A 15059-nucleotide genomic window follows, 5' to 3' on the forward strand; every position below is an offset into this window, starting at 1 on the left:
TTGTTCTGCCCAGGTTCAACCTGCAGGAAGTCATCACTCTGGGATTTAATGATCTGAAAGGTCTCTCCTAATCGAAACAACTCCACCATTCTGTGCCCATTTCAGGAAGCCCAACCTACAGCATTGTTTGCTGATCAAACAACCCTGGAGAGATAGCAGTGCAGGCTGGGGGTGATGAGATGGAGAGCAGCCCTGCAGAGAAGGCCTTGGGGGTGCTGGTGGGGGAGAAGCTGGACAGGAGCCAGCAATGGGCACTGGCAGCACAGAGGCCAAGGGCTGCATCCAAAGCAGTGTGGCCAGAGCTGATCCTCTGATCCTGCCCCCTCTGCTCTGGGGAGACCTCACCTGCAGGGCTGGGTCCAGCTCTGGGGCCCCCAGCACAAGAAGGACCTGGAGAAGGTCCAGAGGAAGCCACAAAGATGATCAGAGACTGGAGAAGCTCTGCTGTGGGGACAGCCTGGGAGAGTTTGTGGCTGTTCAGCCTGCAGAAGAGAAGGCTCCAGGCAGACCTCAGAGCTGCATTTCAATATCTGCAGGGGACCTGCAGGCAGGCTGGGGAGGGACTGCTCAGAAGGGGCTGTGGGGACAGGACCAGGGGCAAGGGTTTGGAACTGGAGCAGGGCAGAGTTAGGTTGGACATCAGGAGGGAGTTGTGCACAGTGAGGGTGGGGAGACACTGGGACAGGCTGCCCAGGGAGGTGGTTGAGGCCCTGAGAAGTCAGGAACAAGGCTTTGGGAACAGCTTCTATGATCCACAAGGAGGACTGCTGAGAAGAAGCCCCAGCTGGGCTGAGCAGAGATGTTGAGCTGCCTGCCTGGAAACCAGATCCTCCATGGCAGCTCCATGGAGAGAGTTCCTCCTTGTAGCTGTGTCCCTGAGGCTTATTGCTCTAGGAGGTCCCTCTGGAAGGAACTGTTCTTCTCTGGGGTAGGATGGTGTCAATTGCCCCATGGCTGGTGGGTGGACTGCACTTACTGCCACTGAGTTTGCTGCTGCTGACTTTTTGGTTCTTTAACTCAGCTTCACTGTCCTTATGCAGCACTCTGAGTCCCCCTTTGGTAACTCCTCTCTCATGCCTTTAGGCAACAATCAAGGGAGCCCAATGTTTCAACCCTGAGCATGAAGCACAGGCACTGAGGAAGGCTATGAAGGGATTGGGTAAGTTGCTCTCCCTCCCTTTTGAACCCTGGGCACTGGCAATGTTTGCTCTGCTGGTTGGTTGCTTTGGTAGAGGGGAAGCCAAACCATCTGAGCCACCCCACAGCCCTGTGGGGGCACTGAAAGCAGTCAGTGGCTTGATCAGGCTGTCAGTGCTGTGGGCAGTGGCTGCTGACACCAAGCTGTGTGGTGCTCTGGACTCACTCGAGGGCAGGGATCCATCCAGAAGGGTCTTGACAGGCTTGAGAAGTGAGCCAGAGCCACCTGCATGAGGCTCAGCAAGTCACAGGGCAAGGTCCTGCAGTTGGGTTGGGCCAACCCCAGGCACAGCTCCAGGCTGGGTGCAGAGTGGGTTGAGAGCAGCCCTGAAGAAAGAGCCTTGGGGGTGCTGGGTGCTGAGCAGCTCCCCAGGAGCCAGCAGTGCCCTCCTGCAGCCCAAAGGCAGCTGTGAGCTGGGCTGCAGCCAGAGGAGTGTGGGCAGAGGGCAGGAGAGGGGATTCTGCCCCTGGGCTCTGCTCTGCTCAGACCTCACCTCCAATCCTGCCTCCAGCTCTGCTGTCCCCAGCAGGAGAAGGACACAGAGCTGTGGAGTGAGGCCAGAGGAGGCCACAAAGATGATCCCAGGGCTGGAGCAGCTCTGCTGTGAGCACAGGCTGAGGGAGCTGGGGGTGTGCAGCCTGCAGAGGAGAAGGCTCCAGGGGCACCTCAGAGCTGCCTGCCAGGACCTGAAGGGATCCTGCAGGAAGGCTGCAGAGAGACTTTTGCTGAGGGTGTCCAGAGCCAGGCCAAGGGGGAATGGTTTGGAGCTGAGGCAGAGCAGGGTCAGAGTGGAGCTGAGGAAGAAGCTGTTGAGTGTGAGGGTGGTGAGAGTCTGGCACCAGGGAGGCTGTGGCTGCCTCCTCCCTGGGGGTGTTCAAGGCCAGGCTGGATGAGACCCTGAGCAACTGAGTCTGGCTGAGAGGTGTCCCTGCCCATGGCAGGGGGTTGGAGCAGATGATCTCTGAGGTCCCTTCCAACCTGAGCCATCCCAACTGGAAATCCAAGTCTTGGCCAGGGTAACTTCCTTAGTCAGGCTGTTGTCTGTCCTGCAGCGTGGTGCTGCCCTGCCCCTGGCTGGGCTGAGGCACTCTGTACACTGCTCCAGTGCCCAGTGCTGGTCGGATCCAGGTTGTCTGAGAAGCAGAAGGTGCTGAGAAGCAGGTTGAGTAAGGAGCAGATGGTGAGGAGCAGGCTGTGGAAGGGCCAGAGGATGGCTCATGGCACGCTCTGGACAAAACCAGGGCTTGTGTCTGGCTCTGGTGCAAGCAGCCTGAATGGTTCCCACTGGTTTCTTCCAGGCACAGATGAAGACACCATCATTCAGATCCTGACTCTCCTGAACTGCTCCCAGCGTCAGCAAGTTCTGATCACCTATAAAAGCACCATTGGCAGGGTAGGTGGTCCTGAGAGAGGAGGTCCTCAGAGATGAGGTCCTGAGAGAGGAGGTCCTGAGAGAGGAGGTCCTGAGAGAGGAGGCCCTCCGAGGTGAGCAGCCATGGCTTTGTCCAGGAGATGCAGACACTGGCTGGGTTCTGTCACCTGGCTGCAAGGTGGACAACTCCCTGCTCTCCACAGCAGTAAGGTCAGCACAAGCTTGCCCTGGCCAAGTTTCTTTCAGCCTTGCTCACTTCACTTCTTCATCCAAGGAGGGTTGGAGTGTGAAGAAAAGTGGAGAATTAGTTTTATTCTCAAAGGCTGAGCCTTCACCCAACTCCTTTCTCCTCCTAGGATCTGATTGATGACCTGAAGTCGGAGCTGAAAGGGAATTTTGAGCGGGTGATCATTGCCCTGATGACTCCCAGCACCATGTATGATGTGCATGAGCTGAGGAGGGCTATGAAGGTTTGGAAATCTTCCTTTCCTGTTGCTTAACCTCTGATCACTTCAGTGTGGTAAAGGCTTAATGATACATTTGGTATTAGTTTGTTATTAATACAGAGATAACTGAGGGGAGGGAGGAGCCCTGGCTGCAGATCAAAGCAGTTCTCCTCATCATCTTGGAGATGAGGAAGAACATCTGAAGGGATCCTGCAGGAAGGCTGCAGAGAGACTTTTCCTGAGGGTGTCCAGAGCCAGGCCAAGGGGGAATGGTTTGAAGATGAGGCAGAGCAGGGTTAGAGTGGAGCTGAGGAAGAAGTTCTTCAGTGTGAGGGTGGTGAGAGGCTGGCAGAGGCTGCCCAGGGAGGCTGTGGCTGCCTCCTGTCTGGGGGTGTTCAATGCCAGGCTGGATGAGGCCTTGAGCAGCTGAGTCTGGCTGAGAGGCGTCCCTGGGCATGGTGGGGAGGTTGGAGATGATCTCTGAGGTCCCTTCCAATCTGAGCCATTTGATGGTTCTATGAAGAAATTCATTGCAGTGAGGGTGGGGAGAGACTGGCACAGGCTGCCCAGGGAGGCTGTGGCTGCCTCCTGCCTCCTGGAGGTGTTCAAGGCCAGGCTGAATGAGGCCTTGAGCAGCCTGGGCTGGTGGGAGGTGTCCCTGCCCACAGCAGGGGGTGGGTACTGGGTGAGCTTTGAGGTCCCTTCCAACCCAACCCATGCCATGACTCTTGGCTCCTGTCATTGCCCTTCCCTAGGGTCCAGGGACAGATGAAAGTTGCCTGATTGAGATCCTGGCCTCACGCACCAGTGAGGAGATTCGGAACATCAGCCAGAACTACAAACTGCGTGAGTGCAGCCCTGGTGTGAGTGAGTGCAGCCCTGGTGTGAGTGAGTGCAGCCCTGGTGTGAGTGAGTGCAGCCCTGGTGTGAGTGAGGGCAGCTCTGGTGTGAGTGAGTGCAGCTCTGGTGTGAGTGAGTGCAGCCCTGGTACAAGTGAGTGCAGCCCTGGTACGAGTGAGTGTAGCCCTGGTGTGACTGCAGCTCTGGTGTGAGTGAGTGCAGCCCTGGTGTGAGTGAGTGCAGCTCTGGTGTGAGTGAGTGCAGCTCTGGTGTGAGTGAGTGCAGCCCTGGTACGAGTGAGTGCAGCCCTGGTGTGACTGCAGCTCTGGTGTGAGTGAGTGCAGCCCTGGTGTGAATGAGTGCAGCCCTGGTGTGAGTGAGTGCAGCCCTGGTGCGAGTGAGTGCAGCCCTGGTACAAGTGAGTGCAGCCCTGGTACGAGTGAGTGCAGCCCTGGTACGAGTGAGTGCAGCCCTGGTGTGACTGCAGCTCTGGAGTGAGTGAGTGCAGCTGTGGTGTGAGTGAGTGCAGCTGTGGTGTGAGTGAGTGCAGCTGTGGTGTGAGTGAGGGCAGCCCTGGTGTGAGTGAGTGCAGCTGTGGTGTGAGTGTGTGTCGTGGGAGGGGGCTTAGGGATGGATGGATGATGGTTATTAATTATGAAGTATGAAGTATGAATTATGACAATTGTTATTTATTATTGAACTGATGCCTATGGATTAATCACCATATATATATCGATTCGAATGCACGGTTGTAATAATATAGTCCATAACTCGTTCAGTATATAGAATTATACCCAATTAGAATATTTACAGGGAACGAAAGGTGCAGTTCCACTGCTTGTCCACTAGATGGAGACTCGACTCAGCCGCTTGCAACTCTGTACAGAGCTATTGATAATGTTATCAGGAGGCAAGTCCAGCTGGAATCCCAGGCAGCTACGCGCGGGCGCTTTGAATGGAATGTTACTGAGTGTTGCACACATGGAGGGATACATTCTGTCTGTCTGTCTGTCTGTCTGTCTTTGTAGCGAGGCAAGTTGCTGGGTTACGCTGGCTGCTCGCTGCTCGCTGCTCCCATCCGGCAGTGTCTTTCTTTCTCCCCCCGCCCCCGCGGGTGGGGTGAGGCTTTCTTTCTCCTCCCGCGGCCCCGGAGGGCCGAGGCTTTCCTTCTCCCGCGGTGGCGGGGAGGTGACGGTTCCCGGTAGGCGGTTTCGGTGGGGGGTGCGGTGAAGTGGCGCTTCCCCCTCGGCTCGGCTGGAGCTGACTCTGCCGAATCTTGGTGACTGCTTTCCATTAAGGTTACAGTGCTGCAGCCTCTGCCTTGATCTCAAGGGAGAGGCTATCTTTGCTCCCTCTCCCTCGGGGAAATCCCAGGTGCTTTGCCCTGACGGCACAGGGCTGTGGAGTGGCCACGGCTCCTTTTCTCTCCTGCAGACAGCGGGGGTTACGCAAGATGTGTTTCTGCTTGTGGCTGCTTAATTAGTTTGCAGCAGATCTGGACTGCCAGGCTTAGGCTTAGTCCTTCCCCTTCTGGGTTAGAGCTTACCCTCTCTTGGGGCTTCCTCAGTCCTTTCGACTGGGCTTACGACGCCAGCTTTCTGCATCAGCGAAGGGATCTCCTGTTTCCTGGCTCCTCAAGCAGCTCGGGGCTGGCTTCTGTCTGTGGTGCAGAGGCCTCTAGTATGCTTGCATGTGGGAGTGAGAAGACTTAGGGGTTGTGAGCTTCCATAGCTCGACCAAAGTGAGAGAAAGCAAAAGGAGGGAGCAAGCTGGTAAACAAATGGAGTAGTACTTATAGATTTCTCAAGGCTGCATCTGGCCAATGGGCACACTTGTCAACAACCTGCTTCAACCTATAGAAAGGGTGAAGCTAGAGTTATGCTCTTAGATGGCAAGAGCATGAGCATCCCATGGGATGGGTGCATGCAGTTGTTTACCCCTTAGGAGACAGGTTGGTGCCTGGACCTTGGTCATCCTCTCCTGGAAGGAGGGTGGAAGTGGGCACTTACCAAAACATGTTGGGACAAGTTTGCTGGCATCTGGGGGCATAATTCTGGGCATATGGTGCCTTCACTACAGTGAGTGCAGCCCTGGTGTGAGTGAGTGCAGCCCTGGTGTGAGTGAGTGCAGCTCTGGTGTGAGTGAGTGCAGCCCTGGTGTGAGTGAGTGCAGCCCTGGAGTAAGTGAGTGCAGCCCTGGTGTGACTGAGTGCAGCCCTGGTGTGAGTGAGTGCAGCTCTGGTGTGAGTGAGTGCAGCCCTGGTGTGAGTGAGTGCAGCCCTGGAGTGAGTGCAGCCCTGCAGTGTGTGCAGCCCTGGTGTGAGTGCAGCCCTGGTGTGAGTGAGTGCAGCCCTGGTGTGAGTGAGTGCAGCCCTGCAGTGAGTGCAGCCCTGCACTGTGTGCAGCCCTGGTGTGAGTGCAGCCCTGGTGTGAGTGAGTGCAGCTCTGGTGTGAGTGAGTGCAGCCCTGCAGTGTGTGCAGCCCTGGTGTGAGTGCAGCCCTGGTGTGAGTGAGTGCAGCCCTGGAGTCAGTGAGTGCAGCCCTGCAGTGTGTGCAGCCCTGGTGTGAGTGCAGCCCTGGTGTGAGTGCAGCCCTGCAGGGAATGCAGCCCTGCAGTGTGTGCAGCCCTGCAGTGTGTGCAGCCCTGCAGTGAGTGCAGCCCTGTAGCTGTCACAGCAGGACTGCAGACTGCCTCAGGAAAGCCTCCCAGTGTGGGGGTTGACAATTCCCTCCCAGTACTGACTTGCCAGAGCAGCTCAGTTGGAAGCAAGTGAAGCTGCACTTACAAGCAAGACTACAACCTACAATGGAATGCAATCAATAGGCACAAAATAGCCAATGAGTACAATGATTGATTACAAGGATTGATTACAATGATTACAATGACTGATTACAATGATTACCATGATTGCAATGTCTACAATGGTTATTTACAATATTTCCAGGTATTTACAATTGATAAGCAGCACAGGAAGCTCCCTGGACAAAAGCCAGGGGAGCCAATAGCTTTCCCCTTCCCTGCTCCCTATGCCCCACCCTGTACCTGATAGAGGAGGGAAAGAGCAGAGAGTTGCTTTAGAGATGCTCAGCCCCAACAAAGAACTCAGCCAAGGTCAGCAGAGCCAGCCAGAAGCACAAGGGAGTGTCTGTCAGAGTGAGGAAGCCAGAAAGAGAGAAAGTTAAGCCATACAGACCAACTTTGTTGCTAGTCTACCCCATGAGATTGCTTAGAGCTTATCATTGTTTTCCTTTTCACATCCAGGGGTGAGTTATTTACATTTCACCACTTTCTGATCAGAATCTGTGGAATCAGAACCTAGGCACAGCCTGAAACTACTACAGGCAGGGCTGGGGCAGGTGGTAGGGTCTGGTGGTTGGGTGTCTGTCCAGGTGTGGATCTCCAGCCAGTTCTACATTGGCTGTGCTGCTCTAGCACTAAATATGACATCAGGGCTGGCTGTGGGCAGCAGGAGCAGGGCAGGAATTGATCCTCCTGGACTGGGCACACCTCCAGTCCTGGGGTCAGTTTTGGGGCTCTCAGTCCAAGAAGGACATTGAGGGACTGGAGCAGGGCCAGAGAAGGACAACAAAGCCTGGGAAGGGCCTGGAGAACAGGGCTGGGGGTGTTTAGTCTGGAGGAGGCTGAGGGAGACCTCATTGCTCTCTACAGCTCCTGAGAGGAGGCTGGAGCCAGGGGGAGGTTGGGCTCTGCTCCCAAGGAACAAGTAACAGAAGGAGAGGAAACAGCCTCAAGTTATCCCAGAGAAGGTTCAGGTTGGCCATGAGGAACAATTTCTTCCTGGAAAGGGTTGTCCAGGCCTGGCCCAGGCTGCCCAGGGCAGTGGTGCAGTCCCCATCCCTGGAGGGGTTCTGGAGCTGTGGAGCTGTGGTGCTGAGGGCCATGGGGTGGTGGTGCCCTGGGGCAGTGCTGGGTTCAGGGTTGGGCTGAAATGAGCTTCAAGGTCCTTCCCAACCTAAACCACTCTGTGATGCTTAGAGCCCCAGGCTCAGCTCAGCGTCTACCTAGCTTCAGACTGGCAAATATCGTGGCTGGTGTGCAGCTGGTGGAGCTGTGCCTGACAGCTGCCCTCTGTGTGCTCTCACAGACTATGGCTCCACCCTGGAGGAGGACATCATCTCTGACACATCTGGCAGATTACAACAAGTCCTGGTGTCCCTCTCCACTGTAAGTCCAAGCCAAGGGCAGTGGGGGCAAGATCTGGACAGCCTGGAGAGCTGGGCAGAGGGGAACCTCATGAAGTTCAACAGGGACAAGTGCAGGGTCCTGCAGCTGTGGAGGAACAGCTCCAGGCATCAGGACAGCCCAGGGGTGGTCCTGCTGGAAAGCAGCTCCATGGGGAAAGACCTTGGAGTGCTGGTGGGCAGCAAGTTCTGCATGGGACAGCAAAGTGCCCTTGGGGCCAAGAAGCCCAATGGGATCCTGGGGTGCATTCATCTAGCAGGGCTAGGGAGGTTCTCCTCACCCTCTGCAATCCTGTGCCCAGTTCTGGGCTCCCCAGTTCAAGAGAGACAGAGACCTGCTGGAGAGAGGCTATGAGGATGATGAAGGGACTGGAACATCTCTACTGTGGAGAGAGACTGAGAGCCCTGGGGCTGTTTGGTCTGGAGAAGAGAAGGCTGAGAGGGATCTGATCAATGTCTATCAATGTCTGAGGGGTGGGGGCAGGATGGAGGAGCCAGGCCATTTTTGGTGGTGCCCAGGAATAGGCCAAGGTTCAACAGGTACCAGCTGGAAGCCAGGAGTTTCCACCTCAGCTTGAGGAGAAACTTCTTTGTTGTGAGGGTGCTGGAGGCCTGGAGCAGGCTGCCCAGAGAGGTTGTGGAGTTTTCTTCTGTGGAGACTTTCAGGACCACCTGAAATGGTCTGTGGTTCCTGTGTGCCCTGCCCTGGGTGCTCCTGCTCTGGCAGGGGGGTTGGACTGAGTGATCTCCAGAGGTCCCTTCCAACTCTACCTTTCTATGATTCTGTGATTCTCTCTGGCTGCCTTTCATGCCCAGCTTGTGCAGGGTGAGGAGCCTGGCTCTGTCCCTGTCTCTTGATAACATGGCCCAGACCAAGGGGCTTGCTGCTCACTGCACAGGCAGCACAAGTGACACCTGAGCCTTCCTGGGCTGTTTGTCAGCTGCTGTTCCACTGGGAGCACCTCCAGGGAGTTGTCTTGAACGGGGCAGCTGCAGGAGATGTTCCCAGGAGGTGCTCTGATGAGATGAGTTTGTCACCCTTGTGTCTCTGCAGGGAGGCAGAGATGAAGGAACATATGTGGATGGTAGCCTGGCTCAGCAGGATGCTCAGGTGTGTGGCTGTTTGCTTCCTCAAGGTCTGTTCTGGTAGAGGTGATGGGAGGAGGAGGGTCCCTGCAACTCTGTGCTGAGAGGTCTGGAGGGGAGATGATGTTTGGGAGGGGAGGTGATGTTGGGAGGGGAGGTGATGTTGGGAGGGGAGATAATTAGGAGGGGAGATGACATTTGGGAGGGGAGATAATTAGGAGGGAAGATAACGTTTGGAATGGGGGAGATGATGGGAAGAGAGATGATGTTGGGAGGGGAAATGATGTTGGGAGGGGAGATGATGTTGGGAGGGGAGATGATGTTGGGAGGGGAGATGATGTTGGGAGGGGAGATGATGTTGGGAGGGGAGATAATTAGGAGGGAAGATGACATTTGGGAGGGGAGATGCTGATGTTTCAGTCAAGAGCTGCCATGCCTGGTTGGTATTTGTGTAGAGAGAGGCCAGCAGTGCCCAAGCACCGAGGAGATCAAACCTCCTGTCGTGTATCGTGGAGTGATAGAATGTTGTGGGTTGGGAGGGGCCTTCAGAGGTCACCTACACTTGGTCTTCTCTCTCAGCCTTACTTTGTCTCTTCATAATGTCTTCAAGTGCTTGTTTGAAGCTGGGGAGAACAAATGGGGAACAGATGAGGTCCAGTTCATCTCCATCCTCTGCACACGGAACGTGGAGCACCTGCTCATGGGTAGGACTCTGCTGTGTCCTGCATTTTGCCCTTGTTTGAGGACTGCTTCTGTAGGAGCTCTCTACCTGTTCATGAACTGCCTGTGAACCCTTCCTGAGGCAGCAGGAATAGAATCATGGAATCACAGAGTGGCTCAGGTTGGAAGGGACCTCAGAGCTCATCTCCTCCAACCTCCTCACCATGCCCAGGGACACCTCTCAGCCAGACTCAGCTGCTCAGGGCCTCATCCAGCCTGGCCTTGAACACCCCCAGGCAGGAGGCAGCCACAGCCTCCCTGGGCAGCCTGTGCCAGACTCTCACCACCCTCACACTCAACAACTTCTTCCTCAGCTCTACTCTAACCCTGCTCTGCCTCATCTTCAAACCATTCCCCCTTGGCCTGGCTCTGGACACCCTCCGCAAAAGTCTCTCTGCAGCCTTCCTGCAGGATCCCTTCACAGAATTGTCAGGGTTGGAAGGGACTTCATCCAGTTCCAACCCCCTGCCATGGGCAGGGATGCTTTCCACTAGACCAAGTTACCCAAAGCCACATCCAGCCTGGCCCTGGAAGGCAGTTCTAAGGTCCCCCTGGAGTCTTCTCTTCTCCAGGCTGAACAACCCCAACTCTCTCAAGCTCCTCAAGCCTCAATCCCTTGCCCCTCATCCTGTCACTGCCTCACTGACTCTTTATTGCTGCTTTCCTCCTAGTTTTTGATGTGTACAGGAGCATTGCTAACAAGGACATCACAGACAGCATCAAATCAGAGATGTCAGGAGACCTGGAGGATGCTCTCCTAGCTGTGGGTGAGTGCCCTGCCCTCAGACTCGGTCTGCAAAGCCCTGGCAGAGTTGGAGGTGTTGCCTTGCCCTGGCTGGCTGCTTGCACACCTCAGACACTGCCTGCAAGCCTGAGTGCTTTACTGCAGGCACATCCACTCAGATGAGACAGCTCTCTGCTTTCTGATCTCCTTTGCTTTCCCCAGCCACGCTTTGGTAGCTGACATTTGCTGCCAGGAAGCATTTAAAGCCCCAAAGAAATCAATCCTGGGCATGGAGACATCAGCTTACAGCAGGTCACTGATTGCAGATGTCATAGAATCACAAAACCATTCAGGTTGGAAGGGACCTTTAAGATCATCAAGTCCAACCCTAACCCAGCTGCCATGACTACTAAACCATACCCTGAAGCTACAGCTCCTTGAACACCTCCAGGGATGGGGACTCCACCACCTCCCTGGGCAGCCTGTTCCAATCCCTCACCACTCTCTCAGCAAAGAATTTTTCCTCATGTCCAACCCAAACCTCCCCTGGCACAACTTAAACTCATTGTCTGCACCCTCCTCGCTGTTTGCTGGCCCTGAGTTGCACCTCACAAACACCTCCATGAAGAAGCACTGTGAAGGTATGGAACCTTCAGTGTTTCTTGACCTTAACTCTCCTCTTCTTGTCCCCCTTGCAGTGAAGTGTCTGAGAAACAAACCCGCTTATTTTGCTGAGCGATTGTATAAATCCATGAAGGTAAAGAGCTTCTGCTGGGACATTGCCACTCCCAGCCCTCCCTTGCCTCACAGCCTGGGTTGGGCTGAAGGAACCTTCCAAGCTCATCCAATCTAACCCCCTGCAGCCAGCAGGGACATCCCCAACCAGAGCAGGTTGCTCAAAGCCCCAAACAACCTGACCTGGGATGGTGCCAGGGATGGAGCAGCTCCAGCCTCTCTGGGCAGCCTGGGCCAGGCTCTCCCTTCCCTCAGTGCCAAACATTTCTCCTTTCTCTCCAGTCTAAATCTCTCTCTTGGAGCCCCCCTTGGCCTGTCCCAAGAGGCCCTGTTCAAAACTCTGTCCCCAGCTTAATTCATGTTCCCTGTAAGTCCTGGAAGGCCACCAGAAGGTCTCCCTGGAGTCTTCTCTTCTCCAGGCTGCACAACCCCAGCTCTCCGCCTGGCCTCCCAGCAGAGCCCTTCCAGCCCTGCCAGCATTGCTGTGGCCTCCTCTGGCCCTGCTCCAGCAGGTCCCTGTCTGTGCTGAGGACTCCAGAGCTGCCCCAGCACTGCAGGGGGAGTCTGAGCAGAGCAGACCAGAGGGGCAGAATCCCCTCCCTGCCCCTCCTGCCCACACCTGGGGCTGGGCAATTCCTCCATCAGCTGGGGAACCCCAAATGTCTGAACCTTCCTGAGGACTCTCCCCTCAGGAAGTTCACAGCAGTGTTCCTGCCTGGCAGCAAGCTGCTCATGGATCCCTCCCCTGGTACAGAAATGCTCTGATTGGGAGCAGATCCCACAGAAGAGCCAAGGGCTAAACCCTTTGTGCCTCTGATGTATCAGGAAGGCACTGGAGCTGGAGCTGGTTGGTTTCCCTCCTCAGGGCCTGGGGACAGATGACAGCACTCTGATCCGAGTGATGGTGTCCCGCTCCGAGGTGGACATGCTGGATATCAGGAGGGAGTTCCTGGCCATGTATGGGAAGTCTCTGCACTCCTTCATCGAGGTGAGATGCAGCAAACAAAGAGCTGCACTTCCTCAGCAGCCTGAGGGAGACAGGTCCCCACTTGACCCCTGCTGGGTGTTTTAGAGGAGGTGGGATTAAGGAGGCTTCCCAGGGATGGGCTGAAAGTGTTCCTGAATGGTCTTGAACTCCCAACCAGGATGCAAACCCTACATGGAATTGCACCTGCTGGGACCAACCCAGTCCTGGGTGGAGCTGTGAAACTCATTGGCTTCTTTCTGTCTTTCTAGGGAGACTGCTCGGGAGACTACAAAAAAGTTCTGCTCAGGCTGTGTGGTGGAGAGGATTAAAGGCTGCCTGGCTGCACTGCCTGGGTGATGGGAAGCAGCTGATCAGAACCATTTCCTTCTCTTTGACTTCTCCCAAATGCCTTCTTAGTTGCTAAAAGCTTTGGCTGGGTTGGTTAATGCTCTGGTTAGACAGTGGCCATTCTGCCTGACCCTTTAAAGACACTTCTAGGCTTGCAACATCCAGGTGGATGTCTGCTGCTGGGAGTAGCCAAGCCCTCCTTGGACAGAATGCCGGAACCAAAGAGAGAAAAGAATCACAGAATCAATGGGTTGGGTTGGAAGGGACCTCAAAGCTCACCCAGCTCCAAGCCCCTGCCATGGGCAGGGACACCTCCCACCAGCCCAGCTTGCCCAAGACCTCATCCAGCCTGGCCTTGGACACCTCCAGGCAGGAGGCAGCCACAACTTCTCCAGACAATCTCTCCCAGGGCCTCACCACCTTCTTCCTGATGTCCAACCTAACTCTGACCTGGCTGTCTGCAACCAGAACCAGTCCTGTGGTTCTGGGACTGTGACCTGCTGCCCTTCTCCTGCTTGCCTTGTTCCAGATGCTGCTGCTGCTGCTGTTCTTTTGGCTTGAACTCAGCTGGCTTCCTGCCTTCCTTAGATGGAACCAAGGCTCCTGTGAGAGGGCCACAGTGCTCCTGCCCAGTGCTGTACTCCATAACCTTCAGCTGTAGACCAAAAAGCTCTTTTTTTTTTTTTCTTGTTGCCAGAGAGGCAGGAGGAATCCATTGCTTGGTCTCCATACTCAAGAAGAGCTCCTCCATGATGCAGGAAGCTCTCAGCACACAAAGGCAGTGTCTGCAAGGTGACCCTCTTGAGAAGGTTCCAGAGGTACCTGCACAGGTTATGCATGGCCATAAGTTGAGGAGATAATACAAACTGACTCGTTTCCTGACAAGCAGCCCCCTGCCCATGGCATCCTCCAGCAAAACCTAGCAGCTGAAGCAGAGTCTGAGAGGCTGCACAGGGGAAAATGAACCCCAGCAGAAGGTGGTGAGTGCAGAGTGCAGGCTCATGGAGCTCTGCCTGCTGGCTTCAGGGTTGGCAAGATCATGAAACCACAAAGAGTCAATCAGCCTGATCTGGTGTGAGGTGTCCTTGCCCATGGCCCGTGGGTAATCTTTGAGGTCCCTTCCAGCCTTGACAGTTCTGTGATCTAAAGCAGAATCAGCTTCAGAGAATCATCCTAGAATGGCTCAGGTTAGAAGGGACCTCAGAGATCATCTACTCCAGGGACACCTCTCAACCAGACTCAGCTGCTCAGGGCCTCATCCAGCCTGGCCTTCAACACCCCCAGGCAGGAGGCAGCCACAGCCTCCCTGGGCAGCCTGTGCCAGACTCTCACCACCCTCACACTGAAGAAATTTCTGCTCAGATCCAGTCCAGACCTAACCTTCCCCAGCTCAACAGAAATTTGCCCTGTGGTAGTGTGGAGCACTAAGAGCCCTGCTGCAGTCTGTGTTGCCTGTAGATCTGTAGGTAGGGAATCATGGAATGATAGGGGTTGGAAGGGAGCTCTGGAGATCATCCAGTCCAACCCCCCTGTCACTGGTGACATCAGAAAAATCCTCTTTTTGCCCTGGCTGCAGCTCAGCCCTGTGTTCTTGCTCTGCCTCCTTGACTTCTGGGGAGCATAAATCATGAGGGTTCTGTTCCAGACCTTCCCTCTGGATAAAATGATGTTGGAATGACAACAGTGACTTGTCCCCAGAATGCATCTCCTCAGCACCACCTGATGCCTTAGGCTGGGGCAGCTCTCCAGACCTCTCCAGTGCTGGGCAGAGCCCTGACTTCCACCACCATTCGAGGCTCCAGTTGTGGTGCCTGTGCCTGTGCCTGACTTGCTCTTCCACACCAAGCTCTGCCAGAGCTGCTTCCCTCATGCCCTACACAGCTGCCACTCCAGCTGAGCTCCAGCTGTTTTCACTGCCAGACTGTGGTTCTGGTTGGCTTACTAATTTCTTCTCCTTTAGCTGTTGGTAACCCGTCCAGTTCCAAAGGTGTCAGAGGTTAGAATTTGAAGGCACAGACCAGTGTGGCCCCCACCCAGCTCTGTCACTCATTTTCTTCTAAATTAGGCTGTTCTTAGCTTGAAGAGACTTCCGTGGCCTTAAATAAGATCATTTCCTTGCTTGCTTTCTGTGCGGCAATTGGAGACACATTCCTTAGCTTGGGAGGGAGAGGAGGCTCAGAGCTTTTTCCACTTCTCCTGAAGCCTTCTGTCAATGACAGAAACATTGCCTTACCCTGTACAGGAGATGCACTCAGGCTTGGCTTTGTCTTTAAGTGCCCCATGTAATGTTGCTGACTTTTTACAACTGAATAAAGAGTTAATTTCTATACCTTCTGCCATGGGGTGTGTTTTGGGAGAGGTGAAATCCCCTGCTCCTTGTTTTTCCAACAACAACTCTGCCCCACAGCTGCTTTTTCTCCC

General features: G+C 55.0%; 1 protein-coding gene across 1 annotated transcript; it reads left to right on the forward strand.

Moving 5' to 3' along the window:
• The first annotated feature begins 933 nt into the window (after positions 1 to 933).
• On the forward strand, positions 934 to 12646 carry ANXA4 (annexin A4). Its single transcript, XM_054396593.1, has 12 exons — positions 934 to 957; positions 1084 to 1159; positions 2497 to 2591; positions 2927 to 3040; positions 3772 to 3862; positions 7962 to 8041; positions 9113 to 9169; positions 9755 to 9848; positions 10536 to 10631; positions 11287 to 11345; positions 12189 to 12311; positions 12560 to 12646. The coding sequence occupies exons 1-12, from the start codon at positions 934 to 936 to the stop codon at positions 12617 to 12619; spliced, it is 969 nt and encodes a 322-aa protein (XP_054252568.1). The 3' UTR covers positions 12620 to 12646.
• The last annotated feature ends 2413 nt before the right edge of the window (positions 12647 to 15059 follow it).

Source organism: Indicator indicator, chromosome 38 (assembly GCF_027791375.1).
Source record: "Indicator indicator isolate 239-I01 chromosome 38, UM_Iind_1.1, whole genome shotgun sequence".
Taxonomy (NCBI): domain Eukaryota; kingdom Metazoa; phylum Chordata; class Aves; order Piciformes; family Indicatoridae; genus Indicator; species Indicator indicator.

What these genes read in the sequence shown, in the direction of transcription:
- ANXA4 (XM_054396593.1), top strand. Translation starts at nt 934, where the DNA reads ATGGTGTCAATTGCCCCATGGCTG. An exon ending in GAAGGCTATGAAGGGATTGG is followed by an intron (nt 1,160 to 2,496) that starts GTAAGTTGCTCT and finishes GGTTTCTTCCAG; the next exon opens with GCACAGATGAAGACACCATC. An exon ending in GGATGCTCTCCTAGCTGTGG is followed by an intron (nt 10,632 to 11,286) that starts GTGAGTGCCCTG and finishes TCCCCCTTGCAG; the next exon opens with TGAAGTGTCTGAGAAACAAA.